The sequence below is a fragment of the Arachis stenosperma genome, chromosome 3, assembly GCF_014773155.1.
Source record: "Arachis stenosperma cultivar V10309 chromosome 3, arast.V10309.gnm1.PFL2, whole genome shotgun sequence".
NCBI lineage: Eukaryota > Viridiplantae > Streptophyta > Magnoliopsida > Fabales > Fabaceae > Arachis > Arachis stenosperma.
Genome location: NC_080379.1, coordinates 62,259,537 through 62,276,856, shown reverse-complemented (window position 1 = coordinate 62,276,856; position 17,320 = coordinate 62,259,537). Strand labels below are relative to the sequence as shown.

Here is a 17,320-nt window from a genome sequence, read left to right as displayed (position 1 = left end):
TTCACATTCAATATATGTAGATATATACAAAACCCTGTCATAAAACCACAACTCCTATTCCTCTATACAAAAATATAAACATCGACAACCAGGGCGAGGGAACAAAAATCTAAGATAACACAACCATAAATCACAACCAAAAAGCACAGAAAATGTAAAATCTCGCATAATACTAAATAAATAATTAACAGCTAACAAATAAATTAAATGAGAGCATAAAAGGATTAGAGAATTAATATTTATAATTTGGAGAAATAAAAATATTTAGGGTGCAAATTAAAATGCTTATCTTAAGGGTTTTGGCCTAAAGTTGGGCCAGCAGACTAAGAAAATAAAATTGGGCCACACCGGGCCCAAGCCCAAGTATTACCCACACTTAACACACAATTCAGCACATTCCTCGTTCATTTTGGAAGGGGGCAACTGAAATTTAGAGAAGGGAAAAGAGAGGAGAAAACCTAATCCTAGCTCCACCTTTAAACCTCCATAAATTTTGCTACGAAGCTCTGATTGCTGCACCATTTGCAGCCATGCGAAGCTTGTCTCTCCCTCTTCAATTCTATTAAAATAGTTTGGTAAGTAACTTGAAATCCCAATCCCATATTCTCATTCAAAGCTAAAATCATATTTTTTGTTTCGGTATTGAGGACTTTTGGTGTTTTTGATATTATAGGGACTCTCTAACTTGTGTTCTTGGTGGTGTTCATCACTAATTTCAGTGGGTAAAGGTAAAGAACCCTTTTTTCCTCTTAGTTCATCAATTTATGAAAATTCAAGTTTTTAATATTGTGCCAAATTATATAATATGGTCTTAAATCGAGTAATTGGAAGCTTGGCTTGGTAAAATTTTAGAAAGAAAGGCTTGAAATCTTGGAATTGTGACATTAAGGTACGGGTGGTAGTTTTGAGTAGGCATTATGTAAGGTTATGTGAAAACCTAGGTTACTTTCCCCTAGGATTTGGAATGAATCTTATGCCTTTAAACCATTTCCTTAACTTTCCAAACTTTCGTAAATCGTATATAACGGGTATGAACCGGTGAATTAGAAGGTAGAAAGTGTTGGAAAGAAAAATATTGAGTTGAGGTGAGCTGAACTGATTGCAGGAATGATTTGATATGATTGGATGATGAGAATGAGTTAATATGATTAGATAGTAAGAATGGCATGATATGATTGAATTATGAGATTGAGTTGATTCGAGAGTATAATGAGAATGAGATTATATGATTGAATGATGAGATCGAGTTGATTTGAGAGGATAATGAGAATGAATTTGATTGATAATTGAGCTTCTGGGGTAGATATAAGGATTATGGTTTTGTCCCCTTGCTCCCAGTCGGTATTTGAGCTTTTAGGGTAGATGCAAGGATTGTAGTTTTGTCCCGCTTGCTCCCAGTATGTATTTGAGCTTTCGGGGTAATATGCAAGGATGATGGTTTTATCTCGCTTGCTCCCGGTCAAAATTGAGACTTTGTTGACCCTCCGTCGTAAGATGTGGCCGGGCACTTGTATATTCCCGGATGTTTTCCCATTGACATTGATCAATGAATATGACTTTGAACTTGGGGATGCGCACACCGAGGGATTGTCCAGGGTTAGCTACCGGACATGTCAGGTTTCGCTGTATAATCGACAGATGAGTTCATTGGCCAAAAGACAGGCATACATTATTGGCATTTGTGTGTTTTGTTTGGGTGTGTATCTTGTATTGGACTTGCCTATTTGAATAATTATACCTATATGCTAATTGTTTTATCTGTTCTCTCTATTTGTGTATTCTTTGTATTGTCTTATATGTGTTTGCAGAGCTAAGAGATCCTTTATACTGACGGTGGTAATGCTGAGTGTTGTTCTTAATAAAAGGTGATGATTAAGCATTCTGGAAAAAAAAAAGAAAAGAAAAACTGAGAATGAATTGATAATATTGAAACTAAATTTCAATATTGAATTATTAAATGAGTTAGGAATCTATGATATTGAGAGAGATGATGATTTGTATAAGGAAAAATTGAAATTTAAAGATCACTAATATAGTTGAGATTTAGTTTATCTACCTTGATCGGATTAGAAAGAACCCTAGGCTTGAACTTTGTGTGATTGGAGATTGGGATTACCTAACGGGTTCATGTGGTTTTACATACTCTCTATTTGGAATTATTGCCCTGCTGAAAACCCCGTAAGGGATAATGTTCTCATCTATTTCGAAAATTATTACTTTTCAAATGCAGGTCCCGGCGCTTCTCAGTGAGCAAGAGATTTATCTGGAAGGACAGTGAAGAAGACCTTTTATTCTGCTCTAATCTTAGACTCTCTCCTTCTTTTGGAAACATTTATATTATGCACTTGTTTTGAAGACTTTCCTTTAGAGGCTTATGATGTATTTTGGAGAGATAGGTTATGTCTATCCAACTATTTTTAATGTTGTAACTCTAGTCGGCGTAATCTTCGTGGGTTGAGATTAGTTGATACTTATATATACTTATATATGTCTATTTACTCTTATTCTTCCTTCGAGCTTTTAATTATCTACCTTTCTCCCAACGCGCTTATATATATATACATTATCGTGTGTGAGCGATCAACGAATTTCCTCGAGTTTTAAATCCTTTCTCAGACTTCTAGTATAATACTCATTTCTATATATACGTATTTATATCTTAACCTTGTGTCGTAGCACCAAACCATAATTGAATTATGACTTAAGCATAAGGTAATAAATGGTAGGGTGTTACAGAAAACTCTTCATATGCTTTCTCATCCGTTTCCTGAAAAAGATAAGGCTGTAGGGGGTGAGAACCTAACCACATGGTCTCACCAGGAAGTTTAGAATTATTATAAGATGATACTATAAAGAAATGAAGGGATTTCAAATGTAAATGATTATCGCTCTTCCTATAATTTTTTTTGAAAAGCAGCAGCTAATCATTCAAAATTTGAATTCACATTTTAATTTTTAAAAAGACTCAATCAAACATAATATCCAAAAGATTTTACCACATACCAACAAACTACTCTAACCAGACTTACCAATAATTCAACTAATTACGGCCTCCGGCCCAACATATAAGCAAACCATAGCCTCTGGCCCAACATATAATCAATTAACCACCATAATTCCGAACCAACAGCCATAATCACAAGTAATAAAGTTCAAACACAATCAAGAGAAATTACAACAAGTATGACAATTAGCAGTTAGATAAAAATATTCATATAGGCAAACCAAATACAATATACACACCCAGACAATGTCACATAAATGCATATGATGCATGCCAGTCCTATTGGTCATGAGCTCACTTGTCAGTTATAATGCCAAACCCAACATACACCCGGTACCTAACCCGGATATGGAACACCACAATGCAGAGTAAGTGGGACCAAACCGCAACCCTTGCATCTTACTCGCTTAATCCGGAGCAAGTGGGACAAACCACAACTCTTGCATCTTACCCAGGCGGGTGTTTAAAGTCTCAACCTAGAGCAAGTGGGACAAAACCACAATCCTTACATCAGATGTTTCATCAATAATCATTAACTTTAATCAAATCGGAATCAAAACCGCAATTATATTTAATCATATTTCAATATCATAACCAGATCTACAATTTTATCTAATCATATTTTCAAGTAACCAAGTTCTGAAAAGAATTTCAATTTCATTTTTGAATTTTGGGCCTTTCCAAAGTCTTAGAAAGCATTCTATTTCGCCAATCGAATCTAAATACTTCAAATTCACTAAATCTTTTCAAAACATAATCCCTTTAATTAGAATTAATCAAACGAAACTCATTTTCAAATTAACCAAGTTTTTCAAAACTAACTTAAGCATGAAACTTTTTCTAAAAGACTCAAAAGTCATTTTATTCTTAAATACTCATTTTCATTGCTTTATTTTTCATTAAAATCCTCAAAACATCACTCTTTAGTTTAAATCAATTAATAAAACTCGTTTCCATTCAAGCAAGTACTCAAAACATATTTCTTTTCATAGTTAGCCAAACCGAAATAAGTTGAATATCCAATTCACTTCTATTAGTTTCATTTCCTCTAAAACTCTTTAAAATATAGTCCTTAAACCAAAGTTAATCAAACAAAAATCCATTTCCGTTCAATCAAATTCAAATGATTTAAAATCACTTGTATAATTATAAAAGTTTCGGCAGTATCTCCTCTAAAACTCGAACTTTGCCACCCTTCAAGAGTCCCAACCAAACCAAACTAGACATCTCTCAACCATCCAAATCATTTCCAATAAACCATTATCACAACAACACCAACTCGACTCAAGGAAATTAACAAAATCCAGAATTCAAGCAACCAATCCCATCAATCACAATAATTCAACCGCAATTATCAAAACACATTCAAACACTCGATAATCATTTTATCACAATCCAGAAACCAATTTCAAAAAACTAGTTTAATCATTAAACCCCGACTTCATCAATTACTCATCATATTTCAATCCCACAATAAACATAGCGTTATGGCAACCACTAACCAAACATTCTCATTCAATCAATAAAGCAATCAAATAAACAATCACATTTATAAAAACAACTCAGTTCAATCCATAAGACTCACATAATCATAAAATACGTTTTTCGCATCAATATCGACTTGTAACAATTCTTGGAAGTAAAATAAATTTAAGAAAAAGCCCCTACCTCGAGTAGTCAAAATCCAAAAGCTATAAAACGCGCAAAAAGACCTTTTTCTCTCGGCCTGCAGTAGCAGCAACCGCAATTTTAGCTCCACTCTACTTTCGCAACAGCCGTAGCAACTTTAATCGCACATGCAAGAATCGAAACTCAACTCCATGGCAATAAAGCCACAAAAATCTCAGCAATATATAACAGAAACTGATTTTCAAGGGTTCCAGAATGAAAACGCTTACCGTAACTAAAGAGGAATGACTAAACCGAACAGCAGCGGCTCAAGCAATGGTTCCGACGCCCACAGCCATGGCAGCGTAGCCTACAGCAGCGACAATGGCGAACGGCTCCCCCTCCATCTCGTTTCTCACCACGACAGATCCAACAGCGGCGACGGAGCAACTCAAAATGATTAGCAACGGCAGTTCCCTCTCCTCCAGCTCGCGTGCAGTAGCGCCGATGGAGGATGTGACAGGCGACGACGACGACATACGAAAGGCGGCGGCACTCCTCCAACTTCCTTCAGCTCGCACATCTCTCCCTCCTCGCGTTTCTCACCCTCAGCCAATGGTGACGGCCCTCCAACGACTGTGACAATGGTAGTTGTGCCTGCGACATCTCTCTCCAAAGGGGGTGAAGGGTGACGGCTAAGGTATGGTGTGGGTGAGTGTATGTTGTGTTATTATAGGGTTTGAGTGGTGTGGATAGAAATTAGGATTTAAGTAATTTTGGTCATTTTAATACAATTAAGGAGTAGAATATTAATTTAAAACTAAATTTAATCCAACATAATTAACTTTGAAAATACTAAATTATTCTTCAATTTACAAATTATTTTTAAATGAATTTTTTTTTAAAATCATAAATAAATAACATAATCTAATTTTTAAAAATTTAGAGTCTTACAATGACTCATTTCACTTCTATAAAAAAAACATTAACTGAGAAGATAAATAAATTCTAATTTGTTTTCTAAAAATTTTGTTTTAATTTTTTTGAAATTATTAGAGTAATAATTAATTTTTATGTTTTAATTGTAAAATGATCTTTTGGTTACAATAATAAAAAAATTATTTATTCTTTTAACAAAAAATATTAAAATAATCATAAAAATATACATATCAATTTATAATATATATATATTTTGATATAATATTTTTAAAAAATAAATAAATAATAAATAATGATTAAAAAAATATAATTCACTTGTCGACTTCGTACTCGTTTATTTTCTTTATAGTATTGATACGCACAAGGTAATTCTCTTATGAAAGCAAGAACCAATAAAAAAAAATACCTAACTCAAATTAAAGAATTTTTTTTAACCGATTTAGTTTGGTCAAATAGTCAATTCACTTGTTTGCTTAACTAAGGGTTAGAAATTTGAATCCTGCTTTATACATGTAATAACCCATTGACCAATCACAAATTTTTTAAAGAGTTACGATCCGTAACAGACCTGTCAGGTTGAAAAATACGTGATCGGCAAAAAAAATTTAAAATTTTTCTTAATCTCCTCAAATAAATCACTAACCGTCTGTGCCCAGACCTTCCCGCAATCCCCCTTTACGATCACACCACACCAAGTGCTCTCAATTCAACCACTGCTAACAATGAGCCTCCAGTCCCCTCTGAATCCCCAAACAGGATCAAACAGAAGGAGAAGGACTGCACCGATTCCCCCTTCCAACGATGTAATCGACGTTGACAATTTCGTCTTCACCCCAGTCACTCACAAGGGCACAGACAAGACCACACCCATCTCCGTCGAACACTACGCCCTAGACAGGGACCTCCAGCTCGCAATCGCCGCCTCCCTCGCTGTCCCGCTACCTCATCTCATCAACCTATCCTCCGACGACGACGACGACGTCAGCATCCTCGCTGCAAAACCCGAAAATACCCCTTTCGGGAAACGAAGAAAGAGGGACAACAATGAGAACGAGAAAGGCGAGTCCTCCAACAGCGCCCCACCATTCATCTGCGAAATCTGCACTGAAACAAAGTCATTAGTGGAGTCTTTCTGCGTCACCGGTTGCCACCACTCTTACTGCAACGACTGTGTGATACTGTATGTTGGGTCGAAGCTTCAGGAGAATGTGATTAACATTCGGTGTCCGGTGCCAGGATGCAAGGGGCTTTTAGAGCTGGAAGATTGTCGTGAGATTCTCCCGAAGGAGGTTTTCGATCGATGGGGGATGGCCATGTGTGAGGCTGTGGTTGTTGAGGGTGAGAGATTCTATTGCCCTTTCAAGGACTGCTCAGCGCTTATGATCAACGACGGCGGAGAGTTGGTGAGGCAATCAGAGTGCCCTAACTGTCGGAGGCTGTTCTGTGCCCAGTGCAAGGTTGCTTGGCATGATGGGATTGGCTGCGACGAGTTTCAGACCCTGAATAAGGATGAGAGGGAGAAGGAGGATATTATGCTGATGAATCTGGCTAAAACCAAGAAGTGGAAGAGGTGCCCCACGTGCAAGTATTATGTTGAGAAATCTGAGGGCTGCATGTACATGAAATGCAGGTTAGATGTTCGATTGATATTTGATTGACTTGTGGTTATTAATATTATTATATCATAACTCTCATATTCTGTTTCCCTTTAATCTAGGGTGTTTAACAAGACAAAATTACGTGCATAACTATCCATATTCATCTTCATGTAATCTTAGAAGATTAAAACCATTGATGATGCTGCTACATCATACCGTATTGCTACATATTCCCTAGTTAATATTTTTCCTGTGTTTTTGGGTGACAGATGTGGATATGCCTTCTGTTACAGCTGTGGAGCTCTTTCCAACAAAAATACCCACTATTGCAGCAGCTGCAAGCGTTAAGTGCATAGTTCTTAGAGCTAAGAATTACTGCAGACCACCAAAACCCTTAACTAGTGGTTCATCCTTTAACTACTTGTATAGATGTTAATGCCTATGGATTTTTGTTAGTTTATTTGCTCAAATCATAATATTTAAGAAAGGCTTGAATATAGTTTATCCCATAATTCCGTTTTATCTAATACTGAATTTGGAACTTATATGTTTGTTAATTCAGCCATATTATTTTTCCCTTTTTCTATTTAAAACTCTGCACAAGATTGCAACTTTTGTATAAAATGACAGCTCAGCGCAAAAACATTTCTCATTCACGCGAGGTCCAGGAAAAACCACATCCAAATGACGTAATATATATACATCACTGGCTGTTTTCACGGTTTAAACCCGTGAGTGAGATCTCAGAGATAACTCAACTATTGTTCCTCTTTCAAGATTGCAACTTTTGTATGGGATAACATATTTTCAATGAGATTCAAATGCAAGCAATAACAATAGAGTATATAGACACATCAAGCAAAAAGAGGGTCAAAATTGTCATGTTGCATATACTATAGCCGACTGCACCATTAAGAAAATATATTAGTGATGCGGAAAATTTTAATGGCCCTTTTGGGGAGCATAATATGTTTATGTTGAAGGTTCAAAATCAATTACACGTGCGAAAGAACAACAATTTTCAGAACATACCCTTACAATTGAACGGTTTAGGACCCTTGCCATTTACATTTTTCCTAGTCAAATGCGAGAGTTTTTTGAGATTTTTTTCTGTAAGTTGAAATGCTGCAGTGAGGACAAACGTATTCCAGCCCATCAGTTTTAGCATAGTCCTGCCATCATAAACAAATCAGAGACAAAGATGAAAAATTTTCTATTCATTTCTTTAAAGTTTGTGGCTATATGCCAGATGACGTGAAAATTAAAGTGCATGATTTTTCGCACAGTGACACTTGCTGCCCAGATGCGAAAATCGCATTTCAATTGGTATTCACTTGTATACACATCCCAATTGTGACTAAGCCACAAGCAAGACCATAACTTAATAATTACAATCCAACCCAAAATAAAGACAATTGAAATTTCAAATCCAACTTCACTTCCCCTTGAAATTTTTTCACCCACCAAAATGGCAACAAAGACAATTGCCATTAAGCCTTAAATTGCAACATATTTGACAAAAAAAACGCGGTAAATCTTTTAAGGCTTTTACTAACCATGAAATTGTTAGTTGTTAAGAATTTAGATCAACAAGGCATTGAGACTAAAGAATCAAAGTTCCATAATACCTTAAATGCCCCAAGTCCCTGCCGCCTATCACATCCAAAGTGAGCCCACTCACCACATATACCACAGTTCACCCAGTCCCCTGCTGCACTACTGCTGAGCCAACATGAAAAGTAAAAGATAGTAATAAGACATAATTTGGCAAATTTCAGTTATATAATAGAGACTAGAGAGGAGACAGACCTGTGACACAACAAGCAGCACTCCCCATCTACGTCATCGTGAGCTAATTCATATTCTAAAAGATAAGTCTCATAATGTCTCTTCAATGTATTGCCAACACCCTGATAACAGAAAGAAACTGTCAATGCTTCTAAGATTGCACATATTCTTAAGTTAAAAGTCCTGAGAATAGCAATAAGCATGAATGCAATCGTTTGCAAACCACAAATACACGCAAAATGTTTCCAATTTATTCACAAAGTTCTAAGAACGATTAAACAGATGTTGCGCACAAAAATATTTCTTGTTTTCCTTTTCCATTTTGTAGAACTTGTTATGAAAAGAACAGACAGTATTTCATGTGAAGGAAAATAGAATCTCTGACAAAGCTGACACAATGGATAATGTAACTAGAATATCAGATAATTATAGCACAATGAGCAATTGACTTAGGTACGCCACGTCTAAGTCAGCATTTGCATATACAATTTAACATTTTGGTGTTCACTAGAGCTCACAATAATTGCACTTCAGGGAACACCTGATTATCAGAATCAAACATAAGTACAAAACATGCAAATCAGCTTGACATCGTGCCAATGGAATTTACCAAAATTAGCAGCAACAAAAGAAGCACCAAGGATAGACAAGTTACTCACCTCCCAAGTCCAGAACAAGTTATGTTCAAACTTCAATGCAAAAAGTAGGAGAGGGAAATGATAAGAACACGAACTCCTAATACTTAAACAAGGGAATAAGCAATGCATATCCTACAATGAATGCTTAACTATGTAAGAGAGTACTAAAAAAAAGGGGAAAAGTATGCATACCATGCTGTTGTAAACTAAAACAAACTACTGAATGCTTGATATGGACAAGAACAACATAGGAAAACAGAGGTAAAAAAAAAACCACACTGATCTCAAATTTAAGATGCTTGATAAAACTGTCAATAAAAAAAAGGATTATTTAGCAAGGGGGAATGACGTGAAATGTAAGGAAACATTCGGTAACAGTATTTAGCAGGGGGGAATGACTTGTAATGAGGAAAACAGAGATAACATTACAATCCATACCGTCATTCTATTTGTCAAAGTGTGATTCCGCATCTTTGAGAAAACTTGCCCTTTCCAGTTGATACCATTCCCAACATGAAAGCCTCCTCTTGAAACCACCTGAAATGCTAATGTGTTAGTCACAAATTCTAGAATACCATGCAACTAGCTATACATAGTCAAATGTTCGTACCTCTCTATACAGGTTGAAAAGATCAAGGCGTTTTGCATTGAGAATGGCATCAGGAAACTCCGCTATCCCACCCGGTGGGACTAGGCGATTATGCCCTCGATGGATTAGAAACTGCATCACATCCCTCAAGAATTCCTCCTGCCAGACAATTTATGAGAAACCCAGTCAAAGATTAAAAAAAATTGCATTGATAATATCATATCTGACACAAGGATAAGGTCAAACATGGCATGATATCAATGAGGATAGCAAAGATCACCAAGCAAAAATCAAGTAAACACCTCTGAGCAAACTCGTATCGGAGCTCTGTCACAACCATGCTTTTTCATAGGTAGCGGATTTAAAGAAATAACCTGAAGAGCTTGAAATGTGTTTGATGCAGATTTCCTCTTTGGTACAGAATTTATGCCTACAACATTATGCCTAATAGGAGCAAGTAACTGATTTGACTTTCCATGTTCCCCATGCCTTTCACCCTCAGATAATCCCGAAAAGGGAAGAATCTTATGATAATTAGAATGAGGAATTGGTCTCATTGCAGCAAAATCTAATTTATGTCTATCACTACGAAAATCCTCTGACTTTTTCCTAGAGCATGGTTCAAATCTTTTTCGACTAGGTGCTGGAGGCATCAGCCATGTAGGATACCCAGAGAAAACAGGATCATTACTAGAGTTTTCTTTCCCCTTCCTAGTACAAAAGAAAAGGAGACGTTCAGCATCATCTTTATGAAATGATGCAACTGGCAATCCTTGAATACTAGCAACTCCCAAAATCACTAGGCTACGGTATGATACATTAGGAGCCAGCTGTCTCAGAATCTGTGAACAAATAACAAAACACCCAAGTCAAAAGATAAGGTCCTGCACTAAATTGAAACTTAAGTAATGAGAATTCAACAAAGATCATGCCGTCACAACTGCTTAAAAGATCAAGCCAATTCATTGGAGAGGATAATAATGCCAAAATAATATTTAGCTGTTCAAAATATAGAAAAGCCGAGAAGCTAACAATGTAATATAGACCTAATACAACAACAACGCCATTCATAGGAGAGGATTATAAATAACTTCATATGTTCTGCCAAAATAATATTTAGCTGTTCAAAATATAGAAAAGCCGAGAAGCTCACAATGTAATGTTACAGACCTAATACAACGACGCTAGTGGGGTCAGCTACATAGATCAAATGACGTCATTATGCCATATCATATATCATGTTTATAGCAACGCTGTTTGCGCATAGATCACCTTTCACCACCTCGTGTATAGTCTTTTTAGGTCTTTCTCTATCTTTCAGCACTTGTCTCACCCTTCTAACTAGATTGCTCTGCCAATCTTCTTCCCACATGTCCAAATCACCTAAAACAAAATTCTACTATCATTTCAACAAAAGATTCTACACCAACTTTCTCTCTTACATCCTCATTCCATATTCTATCTATACGTGTTTGGCCGCTCATCCATCTAAACATCCACATCTCTGCTAAACTAAACTTGTGTTCACACTTACCCTTTTATGGTCCAATACTCCGTTCCATATAACATAGCTGACCTAATTATAGTGCAATAAAATTTACCCTTAAATTTTATAGGTACTTTTTTGTCACATAAAACTAGACACACTTCAACACTAACCAGCCTGCCTGAATCCTGTACAATAAGATGCTTTCCCAGTTTTCACTTCTATGTTAGTGTTTCCCCTCCTCGTTTCGAACTTACATTCCATATATTCAGCCTTACTATGGCTTATGCACAAAGAATTCATCTTTAAAGCTTCTCTAAACAAATCTAATATATAATTTAAATCTTCCCTTGATTCTCCCATAAAGATGATGTCATCGACAAAAAAGCATGTACCACGGAAGTTTGATTATGATAGATAAAGTTCGATTTTTTTTTTTATTATTTCTGTCACAAACACCAAAAATAACTAAAAGATGGCATTCAAACAATTTCAGCTATTCCTTCTATTTCTAGAATGAAGTCATGCCTGCTTTAAAAAGTCTGAGAGACCAGTATAAGGACCTTTAAAGCATAAGTTAAAAGACAACAACATTTTATGTGACCTTATACTGGAAATGAAGGACCATCAACCATGTAAGGCTTCATAAACAAAGTTTATAATAATCATATATAACACAATAGAGAAATCCTGTCTTGCAAATCCTCCTATATTGGCTAGCATTGCTTAATCTTCTCACCAACTAACAAAATGGAATTATTTACTTGAGCAGTGTACACCACTTTATTTATTAAATCTACATATAGCATCTCATAAATCCATACATCTTGTTAATATAACTAGTGCATCCAAGTAACCCAGTTATTCATCATCATAACAGAAGCAAGAACTTCCATATAAAAAAGACACCATCAAAGTTGATCATTAACCTGTGAAGCCCATGCAGGAACACGCATGCAAACTTCAAAGACGCTTGATCCACAGGCTACTGAGGATGATCTTCGAGGCTCAGAGTAAGACAATTTGCTTCGTACGTGATTAGGAACTGCTTGAACAAGCTGACTCTTCTCAATGAGCTCTTTTTTAATATGATTCTCCAAAAGCTGAGGAAATCCCAAAGAAAGTAGAAAAATAGTACGAGTAAATAAGAAGTTAAAAGAGTACAGATGTTGAAGGTCATGAAAACATAATTCACCCTTGCCTGATCATTAAAACAAGTATCTGCACTACCAGACACCAAAAGTGATATATGAGCAGAACTACAAGTGGATATATCACAACGCATGGTCACCAAACCACGTGAGAATGTTGCTGCTTGGAGAGGTGGTAGTGGAGCACTATAAAATACGTTCAATGGGAAAAATAATTAAATAATGACAGAATAAGATGTTGAAAAGAAAAAAAGAAAGAAAAAGAAGAGAAGAAACTAGAGAATAAAAACTCATAGTCCTAGTATGGCCAACTCTTTGCCTATTCCACAAATTCTTGTGTTATTTACACTAGATGTTATGATGTTATTTAATCAATATAACTGACCCCACCTATGAGGATGATATTTGAGTTATTGTTGTTAAACAAGTCATATCAGTTCAAAAGTTAAATATTAGTGCTCCTAAAAAATACACGTGTGGATTTGTTTGACAGTCACTTATAAAATATCCCAGTCAACCAAAATAATCCTATATTCCTATTTTCAACAGAATAATATATAATTAAACATCACAGGAATATAAATGTGTCATCTACCACAAACATCAAATACCTTGTTCGGTTGTAAAGTTTACATCCACGTATCTGCAGAAAAGCCAGAACAAAGTGAAAACAGAAATACTAGACATCAGCAATTAAAAGAACTTCCCAGTAAGGAGAGTACAAATAGTAGACCAGATGGATTTGAGGTCAACAGTTAAAAGGTAGAATAAAACCACTATATTTAAATTGTGTTGACAAACAAATTTTACATGATAATATCATTATGTCCTTTGACCCCCGTATATTGGGAAAAAGCTTGGTGTTGTTACACTTATATGGTCACTAAATTATACCAGATTTTCATTATTCCAGTGATTTAAGGAAAAACCACTGCATCATTTGGCACTTATCCTCGATGTGATCTTGATATTAGATAAACAGTTTACTTTGGGTGTGTTATTGATGAAACATAACAACCTTTAAGAATAAAAAAAGGTTAGGAACAAGTACCAAACTGATCCATCCATATTCCTCTATCGTATTATGTTCATGTAGATTGTATTGTCCAGACAATTTGAAAAATGCAATAAGTTTTTCTTCAAATAATGACAGATCTTTTTAAGGTCCAAATTTAGTACAACAGCTGATCAAAGGAAAGCAAGCAATTTCAAGGAAAAAGCATACAAAGATGCAGCAAATCCTTTTATTCAGAGCACATATTACAAGTTGTTAAGCATTTGAAAATGCTGTACGTCCAACACCCAAAAAGGAACAAAAGATAACCCAAGAACTGCAAACAATCATATACAGGCCACTTACTTCTGTGCATAGGAGAGCATTAAGTCCATCCTCTAATGACCCCAATAAAAAAGCATCCTTTTCCAAGGAAAGAAAGAAGAAGCAAAAAAAATTAGTTTTTAACAGGTAAGTATTAAGGGGAGTTACAATAACAACCTTCTCAAAAGCCAAATAGCTAAGTCATGCATGCCTACCGAAGTGCAATTAACTCCACAAACAAGAAATCTCATGTTCACATCAGTATCATATATTGTTATAGCAGAAATGCTCTCAGGTTCAGTCTCCTCCTGTTCTATGTCATGTTCACTTGTACCAACATCAATATTGGGAGGGTCACCAAGAATTTGTGGCCCAAGCTTGCCACCACCTTTATTATTGTTAGGAGGAAAGACATTGTTTCGTACACAGTATAGTCTGAAAGTTGCAAGAGCAAGCTGGAAAGCATCCCATGTGTGACTCGATGTACTGCAGTGCATAATATCAATCATCAGAAACAAAATATTACTTCATATACATGCTATATATATTGATTAATATATGTATATACATAAGAAACAATCCATAACAAAACTGCATCCAATTTCTGCAACTTGCTAAAGGCAATTAAAAGGAGCAAAAATATCTCATGTCATTGCTTCATTACTAGAAGCCAAAGTTAATTAGTGAAGTGTGATGACAATCGGATAGAAACAAGTTGTTTGTTCCTTTTAAGCTAGTTTAGCAGGTTTAGTAGCAGTAGGGCTAGGCCTAGCTGCTGCTCATAAATACTAGGGATTAGTTAGTTTTAAGTCAGTTAGAAAAAAATCTGTTCAGTTTGTTGGTTCAGGAGAGGAAAAATTCTCCCAGAGAGTTGGTTAGTTCCAACAGTATACTTCAATAAGGGGATTGTGATTCACAATCCCCAGTTCATCAATAAAATCCCTAATTCTGCTAGATCTCAGTTCCTATCACAATCATAAACCCATTGCCACCCAGGAAATAACAGAAATGACAAATGAGTACAGACAATGATAAAAGTAAAGCTCAACAGCCCCAACCTGGTAAATGACCATACCTCTGTGCCACTGAGAACAAAGCTTGATGAAAATGAGAAGCTGCATACTTTAAAAAGTCATTTTCCCAATATATGGTGTAAGGAATTCCCTGCCAAACAGAACCTTAATTAAATTGCTTTTCACTGGAAATGGGAGTTAGGAAAAATATAATCACATTGACTAATTTTCATTAGAAAAAAGCCCATATCTTGTACTGTCACGTCTTTAAGGGCCATTTCGAGTAGATAAGTTATTTAAGCACTTCTATGAAACGAACTACTAAAAAATAGCTAATGCATAAGTTATATTATAGAAGGTATATGGTAAGATTAACATAAGTGTTTCTTTCGAGTATTTCTGAAAAAATGCAGATTAAGAAGCTAGATATTTTAGATTCTCAAAAAGCACTAAAAATGACTTTTTGGGATGTTATAAGCTTTATGGCTAAATGTGACCAAAAAATATTAAAATTGTCTCTTTTTAACTTCCATAGAATTAAAATAAAATGATACGCGGGTTTATCGGAACAGGTGGTAAGTCCTGCTTTAGCACCCAAATTTAACAATGATCTCTTTAAATTCTTTCAGACCAATCTAACTTTTCAGATAAAAAAATTACTATAGATTGCCTGCTATCAATGTGACCTTAGAGTGGAGTGCCTCTGCCAAGTTTTCTCCCTTAGGAGTTTCCAAATAAACCTACAAAATCACCGGAAAATAGGTTGGGAACAAAACACCACACCATCCATGTCAAACAATCATGAAAGAAAATCACTATTCATATGACACTCACAGTATTAGGTAATTTTGAACAAAACAATGCACATAATGCTTCTGGACTAGACAGGTCAAAATCTTCCCATATAAGAGATCCAATTTCTCCACTTTCTTCTAGCTGTCTACCTTGTAGGTAAACAAAATCTGGCTGCAGTTGCTCAATTACTCGACCGAGTTCATCCACAGTAGGTTTAGTTAATACCGTCACCTAAAGAATTCTCACACAAGTTCAACATGCCATTCCATCAGAATTCTTCTAAATGCAAATCAAACAAAACAAAAAAAAAAAATTAAAACAAAAGGAACGAACTCAGTGGTCACCTCAAGACGACCAGAGGAAGAAAGCTCCGGAAAGGGGTATTGTGATTGATTCTCCGAAGCAGAAGCTTCCTCTTGCTTCTCTTTTTGCTTATCCTCACATGATTTACCACCATTCAGGACAGCAAGAAGACTAGAAGGCCTTGAAGAACCCTGAGAATGGAACATCATTTTTTATGCATGCCAGAGGCACAACTTCTCCAGTTAAATATCAGTAAAAAAAGGGCACATTAACAATTCTCACTAAAAGAACTAAAAACCCAAAACTACTACAATAACTTCTTCAATGTTCCCCAACTGGTCTATCTGTCTATCTATCTACTTATCTATCTATCTATCTATCAACCCAACGCCTCTAACCATTGCAAAACCACCAAAACAAAAGAAATCATAGAACACCAAATTAACTCCTCAAGATGGCAAATCCACCAAGAAATAAGCAAGTATGAAGAAGGTTCTGGCTTGCAAAAACCCAGCAATTTGGCGAATAAAATAAAGGAACTTTGAGAAAGAAGAGAAGGCAGCGAGCAAGCTCAAGGGGAGGCGAGAATTCTGCGAACCAAATTGGTCAAAACGAGGTAATATCCTCAATCCACAGCTAGGCTAAAACGAAGAAATCAGAAGGAAAATCCAAACCCCTAAATCGAAGAAACGCTGCCTAATAGGTCTGAAAAGGAAGCAAATTCTTTAACCCCCAATTCACCACCAAACTAAAAGACCCGTTAGTAAATTAGACAGAAAAATAAAAGGAATAAAAAAATAACAAATTACTTATGCGCCTTAAAACAAAAACAAAATGAATAAAGAAAGAAAGAAAGAAAGAAAGAAAAACTGAGAGACCTTTTTGTGTTTGTGTGTATTGAGGGCACAGTCCCTAAAACATTCTTACTCTTGAAAGCACAAGTGATTGGGGTCAGTCAAAGTAACCAACATAACCACACAAAAAGCATTAAAAATCCTGCCCACGTTGTTGTTGTTGTTGTTGTTTGGCCAGCGATTTCCTAAATCCATATACGTACGATTCTGATTAGATTTAACCTTTTGACGAAACA

At 35.8% G+C, this 17,320-nt stretch overlaps 2 protein-coding genes across 4 annotated transcripts; one reads left to right on the top strand and one right to left on the bottom strand.

Annotated features, from left to right (window-relative positions):
• Positions 1-6,273: 6,273 nt before the first annotated feature.
• On the top strand, positions 6,274-7,707 carry LOC130966189 (E3 ubiquitin-protein ligase RSL1-like). The gene is made up of 2 exons (XM_057890966.1): positions 6,274-7,181; positions 7,419-7,707. Exons 1-2 carry the CDS (start codon positions 6,274-6,276, stop codon positions 7,495-7,497), a joined length of 987 nt encoding a protein of 328 aa, XP_057746949.1. The 3' UTR covers positions 7,498-7,707.
• On the bottom strand, positions 6,931-17,086 carry LOC130966188 (AT-rich interactive domain-containing protein 4). 3 transcript variants are annotated; one of them, XM_057890964.1, is made up of 16 exons: positions 16,272-17,086; positions 15,967-16,158; positions 15,819-15,872; positions 15,195-15,283; positions 14,335-14,605; positions 14,162-14,218; positions 13,413-13,444; positions 12,852-12,987; positions 12,580-12,753; positions 10,467-11,006; positions 10,186-10,323; positions 10,014-10,112; positions 8,959-9,059; positions 8,778-8,871; positions 8,182-8,321; positions 6,931-7,160 (listed from the first exon to the last, which is right to left on the bottom strand). In XM_057890964.1, the coding sequence occupies exons 1-15, from the start codon at positions 16,437-16,439 to the stop codon at positions 8,226-8,228; spliced, it is 2,241 nt and encodes a 746-aa protein (XP_057746947.1). In that variant the 5' UTR covers positions 16,440-17,086; the 3' UTR covers positions 6,931-7,160; positions 8,182-8,225. The 3 variants fall into 3 exon arrangements, with proteins under 3 accessions (XP_057746947.1, XP_057746946.1, XP_057746948.1); XM_057890963.1 differs by lacking the exon at positions 6,931-7,160 and having other exon boundaries at positions 7,854-8,321; positions 16,272-17,085; XM_057890965.1 differs by lacking the exon at positions 6,931-7,160 and having other exon boundaries at positions 7,854-8,321; positions 8,778-8,868; positions 16,272-17,084.
• Between the last annotated feature and the right edge of the window lie 234 nt (positions 17,087-17,320).

Coding starts and splice junctions, on each gene's coding strand:
- LOC130966188 (XM_057890964.1), bottom strand. CDS start 16,439: ATGATGTTCCATTCTCAGGGTTCTTCAAGGCCTTCTAGTCTTCTTGCT. Junction 12,754..12,851: donor ATACTTGTTTTAATGATCAG/GCAAGGGTGAAT, acceptor GGATTTCCTCAG/CTTTTGGAGAATCATATTAA. Junction 10,113..10,185: donor TTTTCAACCTGTATAGAGAG/GTACGAACATTT, acceptor TTAGCATTTCAG/GTGGTTTCAAGAGGAGGCTT.
- LOC130966189 (XM_057890966.1), top strand. CDS start 6,274: ATGAGCCTCCAGTCCCCTCTGAATCCCCAAACAGGATCAAACAGAAGG. Junction 7,182..7,418: donor TGCATGTACATGAAATGCAG/GTTAGATGTTCG, acceptor TTTGGGTGACAG/ATGTGGATATGCCTTCTGTT.